Genomic DNA, 14,718 nt, shown 5'->3' with positions numbered 1-14,718 from the left:
TGTTGTGATTTATTATTCTTTCATCATACATCTGAAATTGCTAGAGTCAAAGGAGGAGTATTGGGCTCCTTTGGTCTAACTCACTAAGTCTGATGTAATTGCATTTGCTTCTCATTTATCTTGTATATAATAGCTGACATGCATAACTCTGTAAGTATGGATAACTCCTCTCATCTTATAACCATCACATGGTTATTCAGTGGCTTTCAATCATTTAAAAGTAATCTTAATACAAGATCTTAAACTCTGAAACTATTTTCTTTACGTTCAGATTTTGTACAAGAATGACTGTAGCTGCTCAGGCACAAGCGTCCTGTCTCCAACAGCAGGCAATAGCAGCTGCTTATAGAGGGAGTTTAAGACCCGTTTAGAGACAGAGCAGGCATTTAATTATGGTGGTCATGAGACCAGAGCTGCGTATGTTCCTTGCCCAGCACAGCAGCATGCACATGGCACTCTGCACTGACTCGGGCCTTCCTACTCTTTACCTTGCTACACCGCTTGTTTTCAGCTACCTGTGACTGAGCCCCACTCCCCTTTTGACTAAAGATTTTGTAAGTAAAAACCTTTCTCTCTGATACAACCCTTATATTAACAGGAGTAGTGTCAGGCCAGTGGAGTTATTTTAGAGTAGCATTGACACAACCATTATTAAATTGGGTTCTCTAATTCTGTCTATTATTATCCTTCCTTAATTAAAATTCCAGTAAGGGGATAAAGCAGTTGCTTTGAACAGCACTGCCTATATTAAAAACTGTCAGATTACTCTGTATTCCATACACGTGACTATCTATGATATTATATTTATAGCTACCACCTTCAATATATTAAAACCTTAAATTACTGGTAGCTAAATATTACTAATGTATTATTTCTGCAGCCTGAAAGGATATGTCATCACAAAATACTCTTTCAGCAGATGAAAATTCAAAGAAATTTCAACTGTTTCAGATGAAAAGAATTGCCACGCAGGCACTGCCCTCATATTTTGGATTAGAAGTTTAGTAACTTCTTGATCTGAAGTTTTCTTTATGTGATATATATTTTAAAATTCTCCAAACAAAATTTGAAGTATAATGTGAGATTTTCCCTTGTGTGTTCACAACTCTGTGGATACAGGCCCACATAGTCATGTATGTAAGTTTCTTAAGAGGAATTATTTCGCCGCATATGCTCAGAGATAAGACGCCAAGTCAGGTACCCTTTGTACTGCACTGCTCTTACTGATTACACAAATCCTGCCACTGAATACACGTGGCCTCCTCGAAACAGTGTTGCAAATCCTCTTTAATTTTCTGCACAGCAGAGTGTTGCTCAGCTGAGAGGTCATCCTGCTGCCCTTGATCAGGCAGGAAAGAAGCTCCCCTCTGTTGATAGGGGAAGGCACCAGAATGCTGCCTGCACGGTGCTGCCTCTCATTTCAAAGGTCTCATACCTTGCTGAGGGAACAATTCACAACAAGGACCTGATTCAATACTGCTGCTGTCCATCATCTAATATATTATTTGAGAAATTAATATCACATGGAATTTGCACACTTGTTTCACTGTCCCTCACTGTATTTAGAAACTGTGTCAAGTGTACAGGGGCAAGCAGCTCCTCTTTGTCACTCAAAGAAAGCCACTTCCCCCAAGAATGAGGCACACTCCAGTGTCCTATGTACATCTTGACTGCTAGGTGTTTCTAGTTTTTTAAAAAAAGGATGCATGCATATACATATATATGTTTGTATATATACATACACTACAATATATGGAGCCAGTCTAGCACATGCAAATACATCTGAAGAAAAACAGTATTTGCCAAGTTAGAAAGAAAAAAACCCCAAATTGTAGGTTCTGCTTTGTTTTAATATTATTTCTTCAATTCTAAGAAAAAGCAGTCATAGAAACTAAGCTGCAGGTGCATACAACCCTGAATGTTTACAGGTTTACCTGTGGATAAAATCTAAATTCCTCTGTAAAGCTTTTGCTTTTACAATAGCATTCAACAAAACCTAGGCTGTTCTTCAGTAACGCTAGAAGTACAACCTTGAGTGTTGCCCTTTGAACATAAATACTCAGTCGGCACAAGAGAACTGAGAACTAACAGCAAGTTTGAATATAGTCTCTGACAGCATGGCTTGAGTTTCACACATTCATTTATACAATTTTACAGTTTATAATTTTATATAATTTGTGTATATGTGTGCATATGTTTGTATAGGCACTGTAGAAACACAAAATTATAGAAAATTACAATCTTAACATTTTAAATATTAAAAAACAATGGTCATGTTGTTAAAAAATTTAAGTGCTTTTTTAAAAAGTAGATAGTGCGAATACCTAATCCAAATTTTTGGAGCTTATAGCTCCAGGTGTTGCTTAGCAGGAAGGTGACTGGATTTCAGGTAATTTTGCTTATTTCTAAATATCAAGAAACCACAAAACCAACAAACTACATAGCTTGCTCCTTTGCTAAAAAAAACCCCACCCCACACATCTGGATCATAGTCTCATCCCCAGATGCACATTCTACCTTTTGAGTACATGAATGAACAATTTTGTTGAAAATTAAGCAAAAGTCCTCAATGTTTCCACTTGAAACATTTGGTACATTTAGAGCAAATCCTTAGCCCAGTCCACAGGCTTCACAAGCAAAGGACCCACATGAAGAATAGGGGAACATGAAGAGCAGGTTTTTTCATACAGATTATGAACAGTTTTTCAAGTTTATCTGCTTGACAGAATAAACTTCAATCCAATTCAGTCTTCACCCTAGCCCAAAACAGTACTTCCTCCTAACAGGAACAAAGGCTTGAGGACCTCCTTAGAAGAAAAACATCTTGTACTGGTTCTGCTTGAGGTCTGCTTGCCCTGACTTGCAAAAAAAGTTAAAACCTACATGAGACTTGGTCATACAGTCTAAGGAGAGTCAGATCTTGCTGAACCACACCAACAGCAGATTTGTTCCACAGCACAAGACAAAGAGAAACCTTCACACAGAGACAGAAGTGCTGAAAATGGTAGGTTTCTTTCCAACTTAACAAACTGTTGGTAACTCTAACTTCTGGGCCTCCTGAAATAAGATGCATTTCAAATTAAGGTCCACACCAAACTTGGGTACTCGAACCATGTTTCTCCCCCAAACTCTGAGTTACTTTATCTCTAAAACTACTAACTGCTTTGATTTTAAACACTACTGTGATGTGCGTCACACAAAACCATAAATAGGTACAAAATTAGGTAACCAGAACTAACACTTAGCATAAAAAAAGTCCTGGAGTTATTTGTCTCCACATCTCTGCAACACCTCCTTTGCAATTTCATACACTTGAACATCTGTGGTTTTCTTTAGCTAACGAATAAATTCCACTCAGATTATATAAAATTGTCTTTATAAAAAGATCTTCATGTAATGTATCCAAGTAGGGACACCATATGGTATTTTGGGCCTGGTCAGAATGGACTGTAATTAACTAAGTATTATTCTGACTTTTGAATATTTTCCTTCATTACCATTTCCTCAATTACATATTTTATTTAAAGGTAAAAAATTTCAGGTAAAAATAATATAATAGACCTGGAACATACTGAGAATGCAAGATTATACCTTTCTCTTATTACATATGACAATAACCCTGTAATTAAAACAATCATAACTCTTCAACTGTTATGAGTTATCCACCATCATGTTCTAAACTACATGCACTAAACTACAAATTCACATAACTTTTTTTTGTTTCACATGTACATCAACATGGATAAAAATACACGTAATTCCTGAAAAGCAGCCTACAACAATAGGTCCAAATAAAAAGATTGGACACATTTCCACAATCATTATTTAATCTTTTTTTAGTCAGCAAAACTAACTGCTGGTGAGAATTTTGATTTATGTATCATGAGAAAATATGTAAAGAGGCATCAAACATTTGTACTTTATTAGAGTCAAGTGTTTTTCAAATTAATACAATGTTCTGGATGATGCATGCCAATGGACATAAACTAAGGTGAAAAACTGAATAATAAATCAAGAAAACACAGTCATTCAATAGCGTAAGACAAGGAAATTTCACTCTGGCAATTTATGGGGAAGCTAGTGAAGTTCCAGCTCTACAGGTTAGTTTTATGCTGTGCTTTTACAATGAGGTCATTGAAGTGACGATAATGTCAGTGGTATCTTCTGTTAGAATAAGATTTTCATTTTATATTTCTACATGTACATAGGACTTCATACGTTAGATTGTTAATCGTGCCAAAACTGGTAGCTGGTTTTATGGTTTTGAAAAATGGGTACGGGAGGCACAGAAACCATGAGGAATTAAAAAGGGCACTTAAAACAAAGCTTGTTCATGAACTCATCACAATTGTTTCTGTTCGTACAACAGAAATGTTTTAATAGGCTAAAAAATGGCTAAAAAATATTAACTGTCAAAATCCAGTAAAAGCAATCTGGTGTTGGAACTTAGGAAGTATGTAGAGGTGCTGCACAGAGGAAACTGTGCAGTATGTAACTGAAATAATGGATGGAAAAGGGATAATCCTTACCATGTGACGTGATAGGTGCAACCCTGTTTACACTTTGAGATAAGGGTGGCTAACACCACATATGTCAGAACACACTCAAATGCTATATAAAGGCATTATCATCCTGTCTTTAGTGGAACCACCCGTGTGTGGGATTTGGTTTTATGCACATCCCTTGTCAGTGAATTCATTTGTTTCTACTAAATTACTAAGGCATCTTCAGAAATAAAACTTAAAGAGCTTAACTAGTCACAGCAATAACAAGACTTTAAGTCAAACTAGCAAAGGTCTAGGTTCCCCACTTTCAGAAGAACCAACAGGATCTAAAATTATCAGTTTTGGCTGCACTTTCTGATTCACTGGATTTCACTTTCAAGACAAATTTCTAACTCCAGTTAAGGCACCTGTTTCAACCACAGCTTGTAATATTGCTTATATCACCACATAACTTCTTCAAATAGTGAACTGTGCAACTCAAATAATTTTCTCTTTGAAGTGTTGACAGAAATCACTGGAATGCTCTGAACCTATAAAGGGCTGATATCACAGCTCCATATAATGGGACCATATGTAAGTTTATCTTGTTGTATTTCATATGAACTATATGTTAATGGCAGGCATCTATACAGGCACTCTTGAGTAGCAGAGAAACTGTCATTAACTGACTGCTGTTTTCTACATGGAATAGTAAATTACAAACTTATTACAATCAAATGAATATGACTTACTTTCCTTATCACTTTGAAACAATAAAAATATCTTAAGAAAACCAATAGTTTAAAGCAAAATCTTCAACTTCTCCTAGCCAAAATGCATATTCCAAATACGGTTGATTGCTTGTATCTACTGAAATGTGAAAACAGGCTTTTTTGTATCTAAGTAATAAAACAACTTCCATATTTCTAAAGATCCAGGCATTTTCATTATATGAAGATGGATTAACCGATATCAACAATTTGAGCAAGACAATACTGTTAACTACTAGGGGAAAATACAGTTTCATTAATCTACAAAATTTCCTCTAGAAAACAAGACTGCAAATGGAAGCAATTTTGCTCCTGCTACCCATGCTCGCTGTCTCCACTTGTTGTTCAGTTTTTAGGGATTTCTGTTGAAGAAATTTTTCAAATAACCACTTCCTAGTTGCATAATAAAAACAGAATATATTTCAAGTCATACTAAAGTATTTTTGCAAAGAACAGACCAGACACTGATTACCAGAGTTCTCCCATATACACTTATTAAACTGAAATAATTCAAGAAAACTAGTTTTAGGTTTGTACACTTTCAGTGGTAAATAAAGTTTTCTTGTGACTGCTAGTAGGATTAATCCCTAAGCTTCTCTGACACCACAGTTCAAGTCTATCTCTGGGAGTGTGGGGACTCACTGTCCTTTTCAGGGATGCTCTGCATCAAGAAAAACAGGTATAAACTGTACTGATATGCTGAAAATTAACAAGAGGCCTTGGTCATGCAAATATGTATTGTAGTTTGGGGCTTGAATGTAATATGTTCTAAAAATCCACAATAGTTTTCTTTCAGAGCCAAATAAACTTTTTTTTCCAGTAATCACTATTTATATATTTCTTTGCTTAAACGCCAACAATAAACTGCAAACATCTTCACGCCCCCCTTAAGAATATAATCTTTTTAAACAAACAGGGATGTTGAATATCAGAGCTGAGAGCTTCCTTGTGTCAAAAGCAAGAAGCGCTGGAGGTGTGGAAATTCTTCAGAGGAGCACTATGCACATTTTTTTTGCTTGTGAGCACTATTTCTCATAGTCCTGTAAGTACTGGTGCCAAGACAATTTTCACTTAAAAATTCAGACTGTTTTATTATTTCAGGCATGATTTTCAGATCTCTGATGTTTGCATAAAAGGTGACAGTATTGTTGATTTAGAAGCGTTGGGGGGGAAGGCGGTGGGTGGTGGTGTGAAAGATAATCGTGAATACAGCGGGTTCATTTTTTACAGACAAGAAACGTCATAAGTGTGAATGCCTAATTTATTATTTCCGTGCTTCAAGTGGGAATATGCTTCAGCAACTCCAATCTTACAAGTGGGAATGACACCTCCTGAATGTATGCAAATTCCTCGAATCAAAGGGCAATTTAAAAAATAGGCTTTAAGTAGCAGGATGCCTAATTAACTCAGATACCGGCTATGCGACCCCGACTTTAAGCAGCTAAAACTGCAGATTTCAGTGAATGCTTCCTTGGAAGCGGAGTATAGCCGGGATCAAAGGATCACACTAGCTGTAGCATCAGCCGGCTGAGACCTGCTTTCATTGTGCTATTAAATCAATCGGAAACTCTAATCAGACTCCCCAGGAGAGCTCTTCAATACATCCCCCCTGAAAAACCTCCCCTTCGGTAGAAGGCAGCCCGTTTCTATGTCCCTGGTCCTCCCCCGTGTCCTACAGTTCCGACAGCGCAAAAATGAGAGGACATGCCGCGCACCGATGCCTTTCAGGCGTGTCATTTATGGACATAAAACTTCAGGAGCGGAGTACACGGGCGCCTCCGAACCCGAACACCAACACCCCTCACACGGCAGGGACAGCCGCGCCCAGCGCGCCCGCCCCACACCCGCGCGGCCGCCGTGCCCCGCACCGCCCGCCCCCGTCCCGTCCCGTCCCGTCCCGTCCCGCCGCCCCACACCGCGCCCTGGCGCCACTCGGGGCTGGCTGCGGAAAGGGGCAGGAGCCGGACTCGCCCACGCCGCGGCCCCTGAGCGAGGGTGCCCGGGAGCCGCGGCCGCGCCCGGGGAGCGGCGCGGGCGCTGCGGGCGGCAGGGGGAGCTGCGGGGCGGGCGCGGCGGCCGCGGTTACCTTCGGGGTTGGCGCTGATGAAGACGCGGACGCTCCTGCCGCTCGGCGCCAGGTGGGACGGCAGCGCCGAGAGGTTGCCGGAGAACGCCGCCCGCCGCAGCGCCGCGTCCCGCGGGCAGGGCAGCCTGCCGCCCGCCCCGGCCGGCCACATCCCGCCGCGCTGCAGGGCGAGGCCCCGGCTTAGGGCAGTCCCCGCACCGCCGCGGCGGCGCCAGCGGCTCCTGCTACCGGCTGGCCGGCAGCGGCCATACGGATCCTCCGGCTGCCCGGGGCCGCCGCCTGCCTGCGCGGCGGCGGCGGGGCTGGGGCTGTGGCCGGGGCTGTGGCCGCCGCCCGGCGACGGAGCGCGGGGGCAGCGGGGAGACGAGGCGCCGTCCGCCCCCCGCGCCGCTCCCCTGCGGCCGCCGGCGGCGAGGAGGGCGCGGGAAGAAAGTTTGCGGCGGAGCGGTGCCGGGCGCGGCGGAGGCGGCGGCGGGACGGCGGCCCCGCGGCGGCAGCAGCAGCCGGACCCCCAGCGCCGCCCGGCCCCGGGCGCGGCCCCGGAGCAGCGGGAGGCTGAGCGCCGGGAGCGCGGTGTGGCCGGCGAGTCCCTCCGGTTCCCCCTCCACCTGCGAGGGTTTGAGGTGTCCAAAGCGGGGACGTCTCTGGTGAGGCTGACGGCGCCTTCGCTCCTCCGAGTGTGTCACAGCCCCGCGATCGGATTTTTATAGGAAAACTGCTGCCGGCTTATCCTTTGGGCTCGGAAGAGTTCAGAGCCCTTGTTGTGTTGTGTTCCGTAATCTCCTGCACAGGAGTCCCACCTGCTCAGATACAAAAGAGAGATGCTCTTGCTGCTTTTTTCTTTCCTTTGTTTTTAATCAGTTATTTATTTATCGGAATAAATGAAAAGCTGCGGTTTGAAGAATGAAAGAGGCAGGAAGCAGTGAGCCACGCCGCCGGCAGGATGCGGTCCCTTTGCAGCAGTCAGTGGCGGGGCATCCCGTCGGGCAGCGCCGATGAAATATTTAGGAGGGCGGCGGGGTCGGGCGGCGGCGCGGTGCGGTGCTGCGCGGTGCTGCGGCCCCAGCCCCAGCGGGCGGCGGGCCTTCGGCGAGCCGCGGAGTTTAGAAACCTCCCCGGGAGGGGCGGGCAGGCAGGCAGGGACCTGGCAGTACGGTGGAGAGGAGGGGCTGGAGGGGCAGGGGAGGGGTGGGCACGGGGCCGCAGCCAGCCTGATGGGTCTGTTGGCCGTGGGAATCCTTCCTGGGAGGAGGATGCAGCCTTCGACAGAGAGATCTGCAGGTGTTTGAAAGGCTGGAGAGAAAAGTCTTTGGCGCGGGCGGTATCTATATATTCATGTACTGTAACTGATAAAATACTGGTTTGTGTATTTCCACATGTATGGTACGCTATGTATAATGTATATAAAACAACCTTATTGTGTTTTTATACACAGTATTTAGGAGCCGAGATCTTCCTCTCACCTCCCCGCTTTTCGGTACTCGGTTGTGTTACCCTACCTGTGGTCCCAGCCGGACGAGTTGCTTGCTGTGGCAGCAGTAAGGGACCCTGAGCTGGCTTTCACCGAGGTAATGCTACTAAAGTAGGCAAAAGCAAACTGTTCAGCTCATTTCAGAAATGAAGGTGACAGCAAGATGGGTTCCTTAAGTACTGCTGACCAGATTTTTGAGAAAAATTCCGATTTCTTAAAGAAATAAGGTATATGCAGAATTGCATCCGTGTGTATTTGCATATAAGGGAATAATTTTGCTGCTGTTTGCTTGCTGTTGTTTTATTAGTTCTGCACCCCATAAGTTTTGGACTGATTTCAACCAAATGAAACAGAGGGGCAAATTTTGAGATATTAATTCTCAAAGAAAGAATATTCCTCTAAGTTCTGTGAACATAGCTGGGCAGGAGAAAATATGCTTATGTACAAAGAGGAAAAATATGCAGCATATATTTCAACCATTAATGTTGAAATGTCAGCGTTGAACAGAGGGCTTGTGGGACTGTTGGGAACTGAATGTACAGGAATTGGAAAAATCCAACTTTCAATAAAAATGCATATTTCTGTAGGATTCAGCAATGTCCAATAAGGAACAAATCTCACTTGAAGCCTGTCATGGTAGACATGCATATTTCTCTTCTCTGTGGATTCTCTGGTGCTCCGTTAAGACAAGCCTGAAGCTTTGGTATAATTCGGTTAAAAAATCTGATAGTCAGGAGATGCAATTCTGTAGGAAATAAGGCTTCATGCATGTCATTGCCTACAAAACTATTGGTCTTATCTGCACTTCCTTTACCCTTTGTGTAGCCAATGTGCTTAGGTGTGCCTTTTTCTGGCTTGTGTCACTAACAGGTAATTTCTCTAATTCAGAGCTGAAAAGCAGCTCCTTGAGGCTGCAGACAGTTAATGAGTGCATGAAGGAAATGATTTATAGTGTGGGCTGAGTTATGTCTTACGTACTTTGCTGGCACTAACTCTCAGCTGGGCTATCTCCTTTGTTTCTTCTGCATAAACTACTAGGCAACTCTTAAATAGGAATTTGTTTGTGGAAGCACCTCCTGGTAAGGATGCAGAGACTCAATTCACATTGCTGCTGCCTTAGTGTTATCGTCACTTTCTCAGACAGCTTCTTTGGAAGATGAGGCTCATTGATCTACCCCTTTACCATTCCAGCCATAATGCAGTGGTTTTTTTAAGATTCATTTTGGCAGTCATTTTCACTAAGTTGAAAACTTGACTTTGAATAATTTGAATTCTTTTGGAATTTTGTTTTTGACAGCATTGACAAAAAGTCAGCTTTTAACTGAATATATTGTTTCACGAACCCAATCTGAATGAAATGGGACCAGGCATATCACTTCCAGCTGTTCCCCCTGTCTGTTGGTTGCCTGGCTGATACAGTGCTGGTGGCAGGCATCGCTGCATTGCATATGAAGCAGGTGGTTTGTGCAGCTTGCAGGCTGCCAGTGTGCAGTTCAGAACCTGTGCTGATCTGTATTACTATTTTGATCTGTACACTGGATTGCTTTTATGCATGACTCAGCTTCCTGTCACGGTAGCTGCCACCTTTATGAAAGCTGAACTGGACAGATGCCTCAGAGTAGTAATCTCTTCAGCTGTCCAGCTTCAGTCTGCTTGTGTTTAGGGCTCAGTGTCCCCAGCTTTAGTGCCTGTGAATATAAAATGCTGGGAATGAAGTACAGTGAGGGTGAAATGGAGAGGATAAAGAAATGACTGCAGAGAAAACTAATTTATTGCTTTACCTGAGACTTTATCAGTATGAAAGCACTCTGGGTTAACTCAGTTTGGAGATTAGTTGGTAGTTTTTCTTAAATTAAAAAGAATTATTTTGTTAATTCAACAAGAAGAAAAACAATATAAAAATATTATGTAAACCAAAATAAAAAACATAAATAGAGTACTTCTGTGTTCATTATAAGCATACATCAATATTATCCTCTTTTATATTGAATAACAGGTTTTTTTAATCGTTCACTTAGGAAAATGTACTACTTTAGAAGGGATATTTCAGAATCAGTGTCTGTATGTGAGTCGCAAACTAGTTATGTGGAAGCCACCTGGACAGAGATTCTCATCCTGTAGAAGATTGCAGAGCATTACCTGAAGGCATGATCTCCAAACTTTTCACCTTAACTTGACTCTACTTGGAGAAGATCTGTAGTATCTGTCATTAAAGTTAATGCAAGAAGTATCCTTGTGCCAAACAGGAGTACAAACAGATCTAAAATTCTGCAAGTGACTTCATATAAACATGGCTTGATACTGAAAAACACTAAATCAGCAAAGTGGCAGGGAATCTTTGTGCATATGCTCTCGGTGTATGTTCTTTCCCTTTCAACTGAATGTTTATTGGTTTATCACTCTGTCCTTATTTGCTCCATGTTCAGATATATTTAAATGAAGCTACAGAATGCATCCCTTGGGAAAACACGAGTAAACGCAAGTTATTCCTGATGGCCTGATCCTGCTGTAATTCAGAGTAGTGCTTTATTTCTTAAGCAGTACCACAGGAAATGGCAATATATTGAAGGTAGGCAGTACAGTTCAGTAGTCCTGATCCAAATCCATGGAGATCAATAAAAAATACAAAAGCAAAGGGTTTGAAATTTACAACCAGCTTTTTGAGGCAAATCATTCTGAGTCAAGTTGAGCATTATAGATCAGTTCTGATAGTTTGAAGAACTTGGGAAGTCACCTGAGACTTAACTCTGAGAAACAAATTTATTCTGTCTGCAAGCTAAATTTATGCACTTATTCGTATGTGTTTTAATACTTTAATACATATTGTGAGGTATGCGAAAGCACTTGGTAGTGGTGTAATTTCAGTCTCACTGTGATCAGTAGAGACACACTCAGTACTTCTATTGAAGGCATACCTGAAGCTGGCGCTTCCTACACCAAGTACATGTCAGGGTCATAATAGCTGAGGGGCGGTTTTTATATCTCTCAGGTAAAGTGTTTTGCCCTGCACTAAAATACAGCCACTGAGGTATGAACTAGGTACTTAAAATACCCATCAGTTCTCCTCAAATTTTTAGAGCCTAGTTCTGCCAGGGGCTGCATGTTCAACCTTCCCATTGTCTTCGCTCCAAAATGGTAGCTATTTGAAGGAGTTGGGAAGGCAAAGTTTTAAGATCAGGTCAAAAATCAAAGTTTAAGGGTCAGCAAGTTGAACAGTGTCTCCCCTCTCATGTAGAAATTATAAGATTCCTGATGGAATACTAACTCAAAGCTGAGTGTTACTTTACTGCTCCCTAGTAAGCTGGCCCAGTTTTATGAGCAGGCGAAGCAGGCAGTTGCCTAGAGCGACAGACAAAAGGAGGCAATAAAATCCCATTTTAAGCAAGAAAGAGACCCTGTGACTCTGTGCCTGTTTGTGCCGGTTTAATGAGGACTCGGTGCATTCTCCAGGCATCATTTGCCTCAAGATGCTGATGTGCTGAGACTGAGCAAGCTCCTTACCACAGGAACAATGGCCATAGTCCTGTTGTTTGAACATCCCATCTATTTGTTATCTCTGCTTCAACTTGCTGCTGCTGAAACCGAGTGGAGAAACTACGTGCTCCTTTTCTGCTCCTTTTTCTTGAGAGTGCTACATTACTTTTGCCAAGATGGTTGGATTGGCAGGAGAGCAGGGACAGATGTGCTGAGACTAGAGAGCTTGCAGAATTCATGCTTCACTAAAAAAAGAACCCTTTATTATCATCCTTGCAAATTAGGAATGACAGGCTACTGAGACTTACTGAGTTTATATTTATGTCAAGAAACTGATTGCAAGAAATAAGATGTCTTAGCGAATCTTACACGGGTACTGGGTTGCTATAAGGACCTTTTACAGCCATTTCAGGGCTCAGTTAATGCTGCTTAATGAAGATTTCCACTACCCACACAGTTTTGAGTGCTAAAAATGTTTCCTTCCTTCTCCACTGCTTTGTGCTCTGATACCTCTAGACTTTTTGCATGAATCTCTTCCGTGCTGTGAATAGATTGCTGTATCAGGCTTTACTAATAGGTAGACTGGGTGGAGACTTCAGTATCACTGACAACATGGTAACAAACTGTAACAGAGAATCTGTCTGGAGTGACATTTGTTTTGCCCTACTGCCCTTCAGAGGAGCTGCTTGGAGCAGCAGAGTTTTATGAGCCAACTGCAGGGTCTGGGATACACTGTAGTGGTTTGTGTTATGTTCACAGGTTTATTGTGTCATCCAAAGGCATACACTGAAAGCATTGTGAGGTCAGCCTTCACCACACATAAAGGTCCATAATAGAAGGAAAGGAAGTGTTATTTAGATTACAAGAAAAAGACAATCTAGTCTCATCATAAGTAATAAGAATTTGGAAAGTATATTACATTTCATTAGACTTTGCAACTTTAGTTTCACTGTGTCACATTAGAAGGAGATTTATGGGAGGCAGATAATCCCACATTGGCCCAGTGTAATTTTCTTACACTTTCTCTGAAACACCTACATTACTACAACCAAAAGAGAATGCTAAACTTGGGTCTCATAAAACAAGTTTGAGTTTCTGTGTTTTTTAGTCCAGGAATATGTTTTTCTTGTGGGTAATCCTGTATATAAAATTCTGGTAACTTCTCCATGTTCTCTGCGCAATTTCGTATTTTATTTTTTTTTCCATTGTGCAATTTTGCTTTTGAATATAGAGTAATGTGTTAGGTTTTCAAATCACTTCACTTGTGCAAGTGCTAAGGAGGGGACTCCAGCCTAGAATGTGATTACCAAATATGGAGGCATAATAAAATTCTAGTTTTCAGGAGCTGCCAAGCAATGTGATTATGCGCTTGTACAATATACAGATTAATTTATATTTCAAGGAAAAGAAAGAAGTTAATACCTGGTTGGGTTTGTACCTTTATAAGCACAACTGTACCTAATTTCCACATCCAAATTCCAGTTACTTTATTCTAAAACTTGCCCCACTGGGAATCTGCATTAATGCCTGGAATGACAATGGTCTGGAAATCAGAGGTCTGCACCTGTTTTTACTTGTTTGTTTTTTTGTTTTGGTATGAGTTGTGTTTTCTTTGAAATGGAGTAAGGCAAACATAGCCTTTTCTCTTAAAATGTTGTAAATGCCTACACCACATCTTTATTTCATGTTGCATTTGATTGAAGGGTTCTTCAGAGCTAATGATGAAAGCAAGGAATTGGTTTTTGTGTGTATTGGTTTCTACTGGAAGCTTAAAAGAAGCCTGTTTAATTCATGCAGAATTAGTGTTCTCCTGCACACATACATAGATGTACACTCCCAAGGATATGTGTATACACACATGTACACACTCGAAAGAAACACAAGGACATATGGTTAACTGAAGTCAGATGGAGTATGCAGTAATAAGATTTCCATGTTAGTAATTCAAATTTGCCCATATACCTCTAAATTTTGTCCTGCTGCACATAAGCATTATAGCAATCTTTAATTAACTGACCCAATATTCTATTTTACAGTCCCTTTTCATAACTCGGTGCAGACAAGAGGTGTGTTCATCTGATGAACAGTTTTCAACTCTTAGTCAGGGTGTGTTTGATGGCATGCTTGCAGCTCACCATTCAGACCCTTTTAGAAGCAGTCATTTTCTTCTGAAGTCTTCCATATAATTTCTTAAGGTAGTAAGTATATAAGCACTTCCAACACACAAGGCAGAGAAAATTTCATTATTGATGCAAACTTGTTCCACTGAAGCACAGGAAGATTAACACCTAAAATATCAATTATTTGGATGCCCTCTATGAGGTACCAAGGACTGCATTTTTTTCAAAGTAACTGGTATTAGATACTAAGTATGACACACGATTTTTATCAGCTTTGGTTGTAGCTGAGAGTGTTCAGTGTTTTTGTGTTTCA

General features: G+C 41.6%; 1 protein-coding gene across 1 annotated transcript in view; it reads right to left on the bottom strand.

Moving 5' to 3' along the window:
- Positions 1–7,633, bottom strand: part of NWD2 (NACHT and WD repeat domain containing 2) — a 52,651-nt gene extending 45,018 nt beyond the window's left edge. The window contains exon 1 of the mRNA XM_051789896.1: positions 7,341–7,633. Within this exon, the coding sequence (XP_051645856.1) occupies positions 7,341–7,491 (151 nt within the window). The 5' untranslated portion in view covers positions 7,492–7,633. The remainder of the gene's footprint in view (positions 1–7,340) is intronic.
- Between the last annotated feature and the right edge of the window lie 7,085 nt (positions 7,634–14,718).

The sequence above is a fragment of the Manacus candei genome, unplaced genomic scaffold, assembly GCF_025592945.1.
Source record: "Manacus candei isolate 608988 ecotype Guabito, Panama unplaced genomic scaffold, ASM2559294v1 h1tg000028l, whole genome shotgun sequence".
Classification (NCBI taxonomy): Eukaryota; Metazoa; Chordata; class Aves; order Passeriformes; family Pipridae; genus Manacus; species Manacus candei.
Note: the sequence above shows the minus strand (reverse complement) of the source record. Positions and strands in the feature narration are given on the sequence as shown.